Consider the following 15,598-nt stretch of genomic DNA (forward strand, 5'->3'; position numbering starts at 1 on the left):
TTTATACTTTTGTATGACATTTAGGTCTGTGATCCACTTTGAGTTAATTTTTGCAAAGTATGTATGGTCTGTGTCTAGCTTCAGTTTGCCAGTACCATTTGTTGAAGAGACTCTCTTTGCTCCCTTGTACTACACCTTTGCTCCTTTGTCAAAGATCTATTTCTGGGCTCTCTATTCTGTTCCATTGATCTAACTGTATATTCTTTTGCCAGTACCACATTGTCTTGATTACTGTAGCTTGATAGTAGCAAATTTTGAAGTTGAGTAGCAACATGGCAGAAACTTGAATCATATTACTAAGCAGAAATCAATCTGAGAAGGCTACATACTATACGATTCCAACTGCATGACATTCTAGAAAATGCAAAACCATGAAGATAACAAAAAGATCAGTGGTTGCTGGGGGAATGGGGAGGGCAGAGATGAACAGGCAGAGCAGAGGATGTTTAGGGCAGTGAAAAATACAGTAATGGATATACGTCAATTATACATTTATCCAAATCCACAGAATGTATAAGACCAAGACTAAACCCTAAAGTAAACTATGAACTCTGGTTGATAATGATGCATCAATATAGCAAATGTACCACTCTGGTGAGTAACACTAATAATGGGAGACGCTATGCATGTGTGGGGATGGTGAAATCTCTGTATCTTCTGTTATATTTTGCTGTGCACTTAAAACCACTCTAAAAAAAATAGTCTCTAAAAAAATTGTTTTAAAGATTTGTTCATTTTGGTGAGGGGGAAGAGAGAGGAGAGAGGTATACTGTCCACTAAGCATAGAGCCCGATGCAGGGCTCAATCTCCCCATCCTGAGATCATAACCTGAATCAAAACCAAAAGTCAGATGCTCAACCAACTGAGCCACTCAGGAGTCCCTAAAAAATTTTTTTAAAGAACTGATAGGTTAGTGGAGGGGAGGGAGGGGAGGGAGATGAGGTAACTGGGTGATGGACATTAAGGATGGCACGTGATGTAATGAGCACTGATTATTATATAAGACTGATGAACCACTGACCCCTACCTCTGAAACTAATAATACACTAAATGTTAATTAATTTAATTTAAATTTTTTAAAAAAAATTTAAAGTGTAAACAACTTGGATTCTATAACCCATTTAATATAACTTGGGGATCTATTTAGGGAAGTTTGGAATATTTAGGAATATTGTATTTCATTTATTGAAGTATTTTAGATGGAGGGGATTAGAAAGCTAATGGCAACTGCTGTTTGACGGTACAAAATAAAAAATGTTTAACTATAAAACAATAAAAATAAAAAAAGAACTGATAGATTCTACAACATAAACTATGATTATCTATGTTCAGTAAAAGATACCAGTCACAAAAGACCATGTATTCTATGAAGTCCAGAAAAAAACTATGAACACTCTCTCCAGAAAGACATATAAGCACATAAAATATTTAAACACCACTTCAGGATTTATTTGACTATCTTACATTCCACATTCCATGAGCTTTCTGATTTATTTTTGCTTTATTTTTCACGTACATAAACATATCATGAATTTTCTTAAAGATTTATTTATTTTAGGGAGAGAGAGAGAGCATGGGGTGAAGGCCAAAGGTAGAAGGAGGGAGAGAATCTCAAGCAGATTCCCCACTGAGTGCAGAGCCCAAAGCGGGGCTCAATTTCATGAACCTGAGATCATGACCTGAGCTGAAATCAAGAGGTGAATGCTTAACCGAGCCGCCCAGGCACCCCAAACATATCATGAATTTGAAAGTATAGCCAGTGTAGCCAGTGTAAGGTTAAATGGATGGGAATTATGCAGAGAGGATAGGAAAATCACAAGTTGTTTCACTGCACACATACTGAGTCCCCACTATGTACCAAGCACCTGAACTGAGCTTAGATCTCACCTTAACCTGCCAATCTCTCCTAATAAATGTTACAAATTTGCTTCTAAACTTTTTTTTAATTTTATTTATTTATTCATGAGAGACACACACAGAGAGAGGCAGAGACATAGAGGGAGAAGCAGGCTCCATGCAGGGAGCCTGATGCAGGACTCGATCCCAGGATTCCAGGATCACACCCAGAGCCAAAGGCAGGCGCTAAACCACTGAGCCACCCAGGGATCCCCTGATTCTAAACATTTTTAAAGGGAAACCCCCTCTTTCCAAAATTAAAAATAATTTTGCATTTTTAGGGTCCTTTAAATTAACTCCTTATATTTGTTATCAATCATTAACATAAATGAGGAACGCACATAATAACACTAAGAAATAACATTAGGATTATAAGGAATAAATTTTCCTCCTCAAGGTAAAAACAAAGGCCACTGGAGTTACCTACTGTACAATCCTTTGGTCTCTCCAGAGACTTCATATCTAACTTTCAATTTAAGCACACTGGAAATGACTGCTAATGACATCTATCAGTTCTTGTCTTTTGTTTTCTTCATCATACATGGGTTTTGAATTTCCACATCAGACAGCTGCTCAAGGCCACAGTTCTATACAGGCAAATACAAAGGTGTCTCCTTTCTCATCATATTGGCTGCATTCCCTCTCCACTTTTCTATCAGCTCTCTTTACCTGATCCTTCCACCCTTTGGCATAAATTCCCATGATGCTTTCTCTGATGGACACAGCTGTCTCTACTTATTTTACAGTCCCATCATTGTATTCATACATAACTGAGGCACTCACAATTGTATTATACAAGAGCTTTTCAAACTACTTTGGAAATCAAATGCTTGTGCGATCAAAACAATATCCTCATTAGGGAGAGAATTTCCCATTCTATGTAGGCTTCAGTCGGTTCTAATTCTTCAAGAACTAGAAACCAATCACTGGAGAAAAAATGTGGCACAAGCAAATGGGCTACAATAAATACTATTCTCAGTGTGCCTACCGGCTCAGCTACATCTTTATAGTGCTCAAGCAAACTGGCTTATATACATGGGCTAGCCCAAATTGAGAGAAACATGACTCTTCCACCTGCTAAAAGTTTCAGTCTGGGTAGAGGAAGCGGGTGGGTAGAATATGCAGTAATTAAAGAAAAAGAAGCTTCTTTCAAGTTAGAAAATGGCTCATTTGTTCCTTGATCTTAAATATCAGGCTATGCTAAATTTTGTTCAATGTGTTGATATAAATCACTTTAGATGAAGCTGCTCTCAGAGACAGGAAGCTAAATTCCTTCATACAAATATTTGCCAAATACCATCAACTTTACCAACTCTACGTCACTCACATAAATCCAATCTCTAGGGTTTTCCAGTCAAGTAAAATAATATGTAACTAACAATGAGCTACTTCTTAACACAAATACAAATGAGGTATGTTACCATTATAGGTCCAGGATTCACAGATGGAGTTTGGGAAGAGCTGTCGTGGAATGCTACAACAGATAGTACTCAGAGGATAAGGAGAAAAATCACAAACTTAGGTGTCACTGCTATCAATGTTTCCTCAACTCTGTTTTTATGTAAACTATATGTTCAAATATAATATACATACAGAAGCACCCAAATCAACAAAGTGAACATATACATACATAAGCAGTACCCAAAACAAAACAAACAAAATCCCAGGACATTATAGAAATCCAAAAGCCCTCACATATACCTTTCCAGCCCTCTTCTCCTAAGCTGTGTACTATCCTGCCTTCTAACAACTATATTAAACATCTGTCCTCAAAAGATATCACTGCATTCTAATACACAGTTTATTACACTTATTTCTATATTTTATCCACAGAAGTGATAGTTGTACTTTTATATTAGCCTGTTATTCAATGTTTTAAGTAACATACATTTCAGATTTAATGAAATACACACTAAATAGGTGTTACGGCATCCTCAAATCATGAGAGCCATTTTATAAATACTACACTGAAAGAAGAGGTGATAATCCTAATGGATCAGGAATAACTAAAAATTCACTTCTGGGGGCCTCAACCCACTTGACCAGGACTTACTAATGAAACAGTATGTCACTTATAAAGCACCTCACTGCAATACTATAAACACTGCTGAGCCAATTAAATCTCTTCTTATAATGAACAATTCACAGAATAGAAGAGAGCCTAAAACTTTAATAATACTTATTTCAACTATTCAGTGGTCCAGCAATGCAGAGGAAAGCATTTAGGACTACATGACAAGCATGTCCCAAAGGGGGCACCTGGGTGACTCAGTTGGTTAAGCGGCTGCCTTCAACTCAGGTCAGGATCCCAGGGTCCTGGGATTGAGCCTCATGAAGTTGAACTCCCTGCTCAGTGGGGAGAGGCAGACTCCCTCTGTCCCTTCCCCTGCTTGTGCTTTCTCTTTCAAATAAATAAATGTCCCAAAGGATATCAACTAAAAAACAAAGAACAAAGGCATTAAGAAAGAGTAATAAAAAAAAAAAAGAAAGAGTAATAATGATTCACTCTCCCATTCATTTTTATCAGACTTCACTAATAGTTTGTACTTCCTAAAGGCTCATAAAACAGAAGCTCCTATTCCTAAAAGGGGAAATACTCCACAGATACTGGACAGATACTCAAGAGCAGTGACTATAAACACATAATTTTCAAATTTCAGATTTTCTGGATTTAGTCCAACACAATATGTAGGAGAAACTTCACTCATATATACATATATATATTCACTTTTTAAAATATCCACCAAACACTATTAATTTCCAGCTCAGACCTATATATAATTTTTCCTGGAGATCAATACTAATCCTAAATTAACAATTTTCTTCCTCATGTGATGACTTGTAACAGAGTTGCACTACATTCTAAACTATTCTGGCTAACTAAACATCTTGGAAAAGGACCCCCTGATACTGTGAAACCAGAAAACAGTTGTGATAAATGTTTTTCATCTTCAGCAAATTGAGTTTTATTCTTACAAGAAGCAAAAATAAACATCAGTTATATTTAAAGTTAGCTAGAATATAATGGATATGCTATATTTTCCATTTAGACTTTCATCCAAATCAAGCTAAATAACTTTGCTCTCAAGGAGATCATTGTCTAGTGGCAAAGATAGAACAAATAAACAGAAAATGCATACAATAACGTAGAAAGTTAAGTGTCTTAACAGAGGCAAAGATTACATGTAATAAAAGCATTCCCAAAGGGTGTTGAGTAATAGAAGAGGTCTGTAATCAAATAAACATAAGAAATACAGAAATGCAGTAAATAAATTTAAGCAGATTAAAATACCAGTCACCATTGCCATTCTCCAATAGGCAAGCATTTCCTGAGTATATTTGATGAGAGCATCCTGATTCCCACAGTATGTTGAAGGTCTAGTGTTCTGCCAACAGACTTTGGGCATTGCTATCTTTGGAAACTTAAAAGAAGGAGAGGTTGCTTTAAGCTAAAGGTGTCAGGAAATAGTTCACATTAGAACCAATACAGACACTGAGCCTAGAAATGCTGGATCAAGAAGACATTTTAGGAAGGAAAGGTGCTAGTGTAAAGACCAATTCAGACAGGAAAATAAAGCAACAGTGTACCTGCAAAGAAAGAGAATAATGGAGTTCAAAGTAAAGGTGGCATATGCATATGCATGAAAAGGAATAGTAGAAATAAGGAGTTAGCAAGGATATTGGATATTGATAAATGTTTTTGTGTGTGAAAAACCTTGGGAGTTTAGATGATAGGAAATGTACAAGATACATGTTCCTATTGGTCCAGGACATTTCTAATATACATGTTTACCAGACTTGATCAGAATTAAATTAAGTATGGCATTTGTTCAAATCAAAAGACCTCAGTTTTGATGATAAATTATATCATTTGGTAATGACTTTTGGAAAGGTATAAATGAAAAAGACTGTCCATGAATTGATAATTGTTGAAACTGGGTAAGTGCATGGCAGTTCATTATACTACTACTTTCTTTAAATAACAGTATGTACTTCCCAAAATTAAAAAAAAAAATTAAGTGACAGGAGATAAAATAGTATTTCTATGGCACTAGTAACTTAATAAAACAATATTTTCACCTTATCACTAAATGTTTATCAAATAAGAAAAATTATTAAAAATCAAAACACATATAAAAGGTAACTAAAAAATTATCTTCTTTCTGCAAGAACTTCATAATTTCAAGTAAGAATGAAAACTAAGAAGAATAGTTGCTCTTCTTTTGCTTAAAGATATTTTCATTCCTATTTCCACTATAAATGGTTTGGGAAGCTATAGTAAAAATTACAGTAAAATCCCAAGAATATATGAAATTTCTTTAATTGCATTATTTGACAATGTGCCGGTTTTTATACTCATTCTGCCAAATGATTCAAGAGTTTAATGTATTTGCTTTTTTCTGTCAGACAGAAAATCTGTAAGTGGACCCAAATCAGAACATTCCACAAATTCTTCTATTGCAAAATCTCAAACTGCAAAATATTCCTCCAGAAAACTGGCAAATATTGTCAAAAAACAAAGCTTTTTAAAAGATAAATTGTATTTATAGCCTATGGTATTATAGGTTTTTAAAAAAATTCTTATATGTAGGTCCTTATTCGAAGGGATACTACAATCCAATGTTTATAGCATTACCAACAATACCCAAGTTATGGAAAGAGCCCAGATGTCCACTGACTAATAAATGGGTAAAGAAGATGTGGTGTGTATATATATATATACACAATCTATAAATAATATTCCTATATAAATAATAAAGGAATATTATTTAGCCATCAGAAAGAATGAAATCTTGCCATTTGCAATGACAGGGATAGAGCTAGAGAGTATTATGCTAAGCAAAATAAGTCAGAGAAAGACAAATATCATATGATTTTATTCAGATGGAATTTAAGAAAAAAACATGAACATGGGGGTGGGAGAGCAAATCAGAAAACAGACTCTTAACTATAGCAAACAAATTGATGGTTACTGGAGGGGAGATGAGCAGGGGTATGGATTAAATGGGTGATAGGTATAAAGGACAGCACTTGTGATGAGCACTGGCTATTGTACGTGATGAATCACTAAATTCTACAGCTGCAACTAATGCTACACTGTATGTTAACTGAAATTTAAATAAGAACTTGAAGAAAAAAATGAAACAAATATATTTCCATCATCTGTTACATAACATTCATGTTAGTAGAAACAAATGTCATTCATATGTAAGAGATATACAATTAAAGACATAAAGTATATCTACATCATTTTATGCAAAATTTTATTAGACCATCTAAGCTTAAAAGCTACTGTTACCGTATAATTTTGTCCATTTTCTCCAATAAAACAGAGTACTCTAAAAGGTCTATTCTCATTTCAATGCATCAAAAATATTACAAAGCCTGCATAATTCAAATCTAATTATAAATTCAATACATAAATCTAGTTATTTTATGCTACTTGAAACAAGTCAGTCAGAGAAAGACAAATATATGATTTCACTCATATGTGAAGTTTAAGAAACAAAACAAATGATCAAAGAAGAGACAAACAAACAAAAAAAACCTTAAATACAAAGAACAAACTAGGGGGCAGGGAGGATGGGCGAAAGAGGTAAAAGGATTAAGAGTGCACTTGTTGGGCAGTCCCGGTGGCTCAGCGGTTTAGGGCCACCTTCAGTGTGATCCTGGAGACCCAGGATTGAGTCCCACGTGGGGCTCCATATATGGAGCCTGCTTCTCCCTCAGCCTGTGTCTCTGCCTCTCTCTCTTTCTCTCTTTCTCTCTCTCTCTCATGAATAAATAAACAAAATCTTTTTAAAAAAATTAAAACAATAAAAATAATTTAAAAAGAGTGAACTTGTTATGATAAGCACTGAGTAATGTATAGGATTGCTGTATTACTATATTGTACACCCGAAACTAATAGAACACTGTATGTTCTTGAATTATACTTGAATTAAAAAAATTTTTAAATCTAATGATTTTAAATTGTTCCCATATAATTAGTTTAATTTTTCTTTTAAAATTCTATACTGGGGGGAAGCCCCAGTGGCGCAGCGGTTTAGCACCGCCTGCAGCCCAGGGCGTGATCCTGATCGAGTCCCACATCAGGCTCTCTGTATGATGTCTGCTTCTCCCTCTGCCTGTGTCTCTGCCTCTCTCTCTCTCTCTGTCTCTATGAATAAAAAAAAATAAAAATAAAAATAAAAATAAAAATAAAATAAAATAAAATAAAATAAAATAAAATAAAATAAAATAAAATAAAATAAAATTCTATACTGGGTATTTAATTACTGAAAATCTATATTTTGTACCTACTTCCAAAAAAACTACATTTTAAATGTGCTCTATAAGATAAAGATTTCTAGTAACTTATTTGTATTTATTAACTTCTCTTCAGACACTGATACCCAACACTTATTACAAAGAAAGAAACAGATCTATTGGCAAGTACAGTATCACTTTCAACATACACAGTCCAGTAGAGCCTAATGTTTAAATAAGGTTTAAATTTCAAGACATACGTTGTCATTTAAATAAACTATCTTAACATATAATAATTTGGAATTTTTTTCCTTCAATTTTACACTCAGCCGAGGCAGCAAAAGCTGTTAGTATGTTTTAAAAAGAAAAAAGAAAGTAGCTCTATGCTCCTGACTTTATTTTAAAAGGTAAAAGCAGCTACCAAGGAATATAGACTCTAGTGTAAAATTACTATGGAGTCACAACTGAGATATTTGACTTGCAGAAGCCAAGACACACATATCTTTGATTAATGATGAAGGGCAGAAGACCACTGATAAAATGTGAGATAAATGCTCAGGAAAACCTGGTATCTGAATCTGGCTGAGGTGCTCATACTCTATCCTGAATCACTGTTCTGTAGTCCATATATATGGAGGTAATGGATAGATTCACATATGGTTCCTTAGACACATTCTGTTTCTCTAATTGTTTTAATTATAATAATGAGTAATATAAATATATTAATGTATAAGACCTGTCTGAGAAGAATATGCTAAAATAGGCCATGTAATATCCAAAGTTTCCCATATTATATATAAAATACATTTGTGAATGAAGATGTTATTAATTAACAAATATATACTCAAAAACTTATTTTCTTACATATAGAATGTGACAATATAAGATCCTGCCTAATGATCTACATTTAATAATTATTAACCATAAATAAATATCTGATCACCATAAAATCAATGACAGCTGGATTAATGTACTCATTCATTCAAGAAATATTTAATGAGAGCCTATACTGTGTTAGTTTAATGTCCCAGGGGCTAGAGATATGAATGGTATACATTAGGCCTTGTGAGAAAACAAAAAATATTTCAGTAAACATGAACTCCATTATTATCTTTGTCGACCTCTGAGACACTATCACAAGTTCAAGGAGACAAGTTGTCATAATTCCTCCTCCTAGTCTACCAAATTATAAACTATGTTACAATAAATTATGAATTATGTGTTATATATTATATATGTTTATAATTACATATAAATGATACTGTATTAGTTATCTCAAGAACATGATCTCTTATCAGATAAGATAATATCTACTACCCAGGAGTTAATACATAGTAGATATTAAGTAAACAATTAATGAATAAGTATGTAAATAGTTGATATTTCAAGAACGACAGCAATATAGCCGGATTCTCTACTTGTAACAAAACAGATCTGTTCTAACAAAACCAACTCTGCAGTAAATTCTAACTCCAGACTTATTTGGACTCATTTCTCGGGATCTCCACCCTGTTGACCTGCCCTACAAATCTTAGACTTGCCTGCCCCTATAAGTGCATGAACCAAATCCTTTCATAAAAAGAATCAGCTGGCCAATTAGTGAGTATGTGTGTGGCTCCAGATTCTGTACTTATTCCTGCACTTTCAAACAGTACTACAAGTTGTGGGAGATGGAAGAAGAAGGAAGAAGAGAAAGAAAGACTGGCCCATTTCTCTTAAGTTTTAAATCCCTCAGGTATCATAATCCAGTTATCTTTTTAAGTAGGTTATGTTAATGAAGTAACTTAACAATGGCTTTGAGAGTAGGAAATAACTACATGAACCTAACTTAATCAAATTACTCACAAGGAGAAACTGAGGCAACACAGTACCAGGCTTGCTCAATAACAAGAAAAAAATGTGTTGTGGGTTGTAAATACATACCATAAAACTAGATAGTAAGTCAGAGATCCACGAAAACACAGGAATATCACAATAATTGAATAACCACAAAATACTGATGTTACTATTACAATCAATAAGTTTGATGATTCTATCAAAAGTATAAACTCAAATGCATATTATAGAAATAAACCAAGTTGATACATACTTGTGACAAAAAATTTTTTTGTGAAAGTACAGCTATCAAAGGCAGCAATTTTCTCCTGCAAGACTACAACGAGGATCCTAAAATTAGAGGGGAAAAAAACAAAAAAAAAAAAAAAGAATGTGAAATTCTGTAAGTTAAATCATAAATAAGCTAAATCATTAGATTTAAAGAAGTATCTACCAATGCAATTTAGGCAAGAAACATCAGCCTCTTAAAATGTAAAAACAGAACCATAAAATCCTTACCATAATCAAGAGGGACATGATTAGAAGAAGAAAAGTCACAGAACTACAGCTCAAAACATTATTTTCCTCTAAATAAAATTTTATTTGCATTCAGTATAAATCAAATAAATCTATCTTCATCAGGAATGTATGAAATCAATAAACTGCTGGCTATTTACTAAAAGTGTTTTTCCAGTGCTGGCTCAAAGTCATGGAATTAAACATAAAATGGATTTATGTACCCTGTCACTTAATATGATTGCTGAATTTCCTAACACCAGAGAAAAAGAAAGAAAGCAAACTCAGATAACTGTTATTCAATATAAATGAGTCATTTCTGATTGACTCACTATATTAAAAATTAATCAGAATCCGTATGAACTATTATTTCTCCAGGAACCAAGATGCGTAAAAAAAATTAGGAAAATAATTTAGTTATAAAATATTTTATAATCAAATTTCTAAAATACATTCAAAATGTATTTTATTAATTCTGTTTTAGAGTATTTCTCCTGTATAACATTAATATAGAGATCCAAATTTCAAAGTTATTTTAATAATCAAATAAAAGATTATAATTGTTAAATACTTAACATACTCAGAGTATTTTTTCCAAATTTGGGGGAGGTAAATCTGAGTAACAGATGTTAATGATGAGTGGGGAAAAAAGAAAATGTTGTCTTTAACATCCATGCTTTATTAATCTTGTTCATTTGCTAATGCAGAACAAAATCCTTAACACAGCTGACAACACATAATAAATGATTCTGTCATGGCACTTAACGTAAGAAACCAACCAATCATCAGACCCAGGTTAAAAGGCTTAGGGAATCCATAATAAGAAGGTGACAAACTCAAATGAGAGAAATGCAGAAAGAGAGATGAAAAGGTATTCTTATAATCAAGCAGCCCGTCCCCATAATATAGAAACATACAAAATCATTTCCACCAGGATGGTTTAATTTATTATGAATATTGCAAAGTCCAAAAGACTGTGCCATACAGCTGATCTGCCAAACCAACTACAGAATTAACCAGGGAAAGACCTGGTGAATCAGGTTTGACATTTTATAAAGCAAAAGCTAAGCAGTATCCTGAAACCCACAGTATGGCTTTTCTTCTAACTCTTACCACATCTGAATTCGTGCAACTTCTAAGTGAAAAATCAATTTCTAAAAATTACATAAATCAACAGATTTTTTTTGTTTTTGAACATATCTTCATTTTTCTTAAAAAAAGGAGAGAATATGAACCTTTGCTACATCAACCAAATATCCAGAGAATTTCATAATCGCTTTTCATTAATGACATCTCATATTCATAAATCACCTTTGTCTGCTTTTACTCCTACTCACAAGTTTCACAATCACTACTTATGACTATGAAAAGATTAACTGAATTAATTTTCAAGTTAATTTATATCTGTTAAAATAGTAAATGTGCTCATTACTTCACGGCTAAAATTAAAAGTAATAAACACAAAAATATTTGTTATAAGAAAAGTTGGCCTAGGGATCCCTGGGTGGCGCAGCGGTTTGGCGCCTGCCTTTGGCCCAGGGCGCGATCCTGGAGACCCGGGATCGAATCCCACATCGGGCTCCCGGTGCATGGAGCCTGCTTCTCCCTCTGCCTGTGTCTCTGCCTCTCTCTCTCTCTGTGACTATCATAAATAAATAAAAATTAAAAAAAAAAAAAAAGAAAAGTTGGCCTAACTGTATCATCCAGAATCACAGTACTTGGAACAAATGCAGATTTACTATAAGAGTTTAAAAAAATAATGCAAGAAATGCTTTTTTAAACTGTACTGTGTTTTTTCTATTTTCTAGTATATTTGTGTATTTGTAATACAAGTAAATTGGGATGTAAAAATCTTATTTGTACTTAACCTCCCTTTTCAAGTGTATTCAAGTCTCCGTTTGGCTAAAAATGCAAGTAATCTATTTTCTGAGAGCACAAAGGACACTTGAAGAAGAGCTTACATTATATTTTCCCAGGTTAAATATATTACCCACTGGATCCATCCATTCAATAATGTTGATTTTGAATAATTTGATGTGTCATTGGATAATTACATTATCCCAGCAATAATATTTCTGTTTCCTATAATTTTAGTTCAATATTACTTGAAATATAAATATGCATAATAATTAGATCTTCACTATGAACTGCACACTATCACTGAACAGCTTTTCTTTGTCCTATTTCATGTTTTTGTACTTGAATTCGAATACTTTTATCATTAGTATCAAAGCCCACATGTTCTTTTAGTTTATATTTGTCAGGTATGTCTTTACCTTTCTGAGTCACTCTTTGAATCCCTTTAAAATCTAACCAGAGAGTCTTTTATTACAAAATTTATTTTATATTGACACACCATAAATTATTGTGTTTTCCATGTTCCATGTGTTTGCTTTTTGATAAGATGTAAGATTTACAGTTTCCATCCATGACCTCGATCAAGACATTTACCACTGTAGGGCTGTAGTTTTTTCTCAAATATAAAAGGAAATGTTGGGGGGGTTTTTTGGAACAGAAGATTCCTAAAGCCCCTTCCTCCCCTAACGTTCAGTGGCTATAAATTAATTCTTCATTATCATTAGGTCAGGTTCAACCCAGATACAAGTATTTTCCTAGAGATTTCAACAAAACACATTTAAGAAAGAAAAATCTATCTAGTCCAGGTTTTATCTTTACTATGAAATATAAAGAAATAACAATATTTAAAAGCCATTTTTATTGTTCAGAATATGCTTTGTTTTGATGAATGCTAACAGGAAAGTTATAGTTCGTATCATACCACAGAAGCACATACATTCTATATATTAAAAAGTTACGTTATACATGCAAAAAAGTTCCACAAAGCAATACTTAACCTTTGTACATTTGCTCAGATACCTTTTATTCTTTTCCATTTCTGTTTTTATTTTTTTTTTTCCATTTCTGTTTTTAAATGGTAGTATGACTCACTAAATTCACTATTAATGGGTCAAGACTAGAAGTTTGAAAACATTAATTCAGAAACTTAACAGCTACTACATCTGGCAGAATTGAGAGGTATTTTGTGACTTCTTTAAAAAAATAAGTCAAAGACGGTGAATAATACTAGTAGAGCTCTATATGCCCAGGAGGTACCTTACCTTAAACAAGAAACACATTAAGAAATGCTTACCGCTTGTTGCAGTGGAGATCATAGATAGGTGTTTTAAACTGAATAGACTTGACCATCTCCCCAGTACGAAGTGAATATAGATCTACACAACAGTAAGGTGGACTAGTGCTAAAAAAAAAAAAAAAAAAAAAAAAAAAGACAAAAACCATTATTTTTTAAAACATGGAAGGGCCAGTAAACTCTGCATTTTCTTCTTCTTTTTAAAGATTTTATTTATTTATTTGACACAGAGAGAGAGAGAGCACAAGCAGGGGGAGCAGCAGAGGCAGAGGGCAGTAAGCTCCCTGCTGAGCAAGGAGCCCAAAGCAGGGCTCGATCCCATGGGATCATGACCTGAGCCGAAGGCAGGCACTTAATTGACTGAGCCACCCAGGCGCCCCTACATTTTCTTATTAATATGATTGTAAAACCCCTAATTAACATAATATAAGGAAATTGATTTGAACTATTAAAAAATCATACTATATCCCAATCAACTCATTTCAGAAATGTAAAATTAGGGAAAAAGAAAATGAAACTCACCAAAATATTACTATAGAAAAGAAAAATCATAAGATTATCTTAATAAATGCAGAAGTATTTGATAAAATTAAAAACTTATTCATGACAAACATATCATTAATCTAATACTGTAATAAATAAAATAAAAACTATCAATCATATATAATGGCAAAACACTGAAAATCTTTAAAATCAGGAACTAGACAAGAATATTCATTATTGAACCATATCTACTCAACATAATATGGAAGGTCCTGTACATAAGGCAAGAAAAGAATTACTACAAGGAAGAAATAAAGCTGTCATTATACTGGCTAAGAACTTGACTGTAGAAGTATAAAACTCAATAATACAAATCTGTATGTCAAAATATACATAAAGACAACCCCACAATAGGGGGCACCTGGCTGGTTCGGTTGGTTAAGCATCTGCCTTAGGCTCAGGTCATCAATCCCAGAGTCCTGAGATTGAGCCACGTGTAATCCCTATAGTCAGGCTCCCTGTCTGCTTCTCCCTCTGCCCCTCCCCCTGCTCATGCTTGCACATTCTCACTCCTTCTCTGAAATAAATAAAATCTTATAAAAAAAAAAAAGAAAGACAACCCTACAATAAAGATGAACCATTAATATATGCATTCTTAACATGGACTGTTAATTAATATAGTAATTTATCTCAATACATAAATACAATACAATAAATAAATATTGTATTTATCTAATACAATAGCACCTGTATTTTTATAAATTAAGCACAAACTATTATAAAGTAAAAATTTAAAATATATGTTGAATAAATGAATATACTGAATACCTCAGATTCAGTAAGATTTTGACATATTTACACAAAAAGAAAAGCAAGGCAAATACATTGAAGTATATAACACAGTCTGACAGACTTTCTAAACTTACACAGTTCTACCCTAATAAAAAATCCACCAGAATGACACCTCATTCTACAATGTATATAAATATACATCCACATGATCAAACTTATACTGGAAAGGATAGTAATTAAGACACTGGTTCTCCACGCTAGAACAGAGAGAGATTGATGTTTCCACCTTAACAAAGTAGGAAAAGAAAAGCAAGTTAAATCTAATAAAGTACAATGGGGGAATTAATAATATGATAAGAAGCCAATGAAATGAAACTAGAGTAAGCAAAAGAAAAAAAAATCTATGGAACTAAAAGCTAGTTTTCTGAAATCAATCTATAAAGAAATAATCTGAATATCCCAGTGTCTATATAAAAGAAATTGACCTCATAAGTTAAAACTTCTTACAGTGAAATCCTCAAAAATGGCTTCATTTTGAAAATTCTATCAATTATTTAAACAAAAATGTTTAGATATCATACTAAATAAAAACTTTAAAAAAAACAGTAAAAATAGAACTATCATATGATCCAGCAATTCCACCTCTGGGTACTTAACAACAACAATAAAAAAGACTCACTCAAAAATACACACTGT

The 15,598-nt window shown here is 33.1% G+C and overlaps 1 protein-coding gene across 11 annotated transcripts in view; it reads right to left on the reverse strand.

The window, feature by feature from the left end:
* BCAS3 (BCAS3 microtubule associated cell migration factor) overlaps window positions 1–15,598 on the reverse strand; it is a 591,905-nt gene that overhangs the window by 441,594 nt on the left and 134,713 nt on the right. For all 11 annotated transcript variants that reach the window (XR_005364629.1, XM_038547981.1, XM_038547978.1 and 8 more), the window contains exons 8-9: window positions 13,628–13,735; window positions 10,235–10,311 (exon numbers count right to left, since the gene is read on the reverse strand). Coding sequence is in view for 10 of the 11 variants with exons in the window: in XM_038547981.1 (XP_038403909.1) it covers window positions 10,235–10,311; window positions 13,628–13,735 (185 nt within the window). In the remaining variant the exon portion in view is untranslated. The remainder of the gene's footprint in view (window positions 1–10,234; window positions 10,312–13,627; window positions 13,736–15,598) is intronic.

This window comes from Canis lupus, chromosome 9 (assembly GCF_011100685.1).
Source record: "Canis lupus familiaris isolate Mischka breed German Shepherd chromosome 9, alternate assembly UU_Cfam_GSD_1.0, whole genome shotgun sequence".
Taxonomy (NCBI): domain Eukaryota; kingdom Metazoa; phylum Chordata; class Mammalia; order Carnivora; family Canidae; genus Canis; species Canis lupus.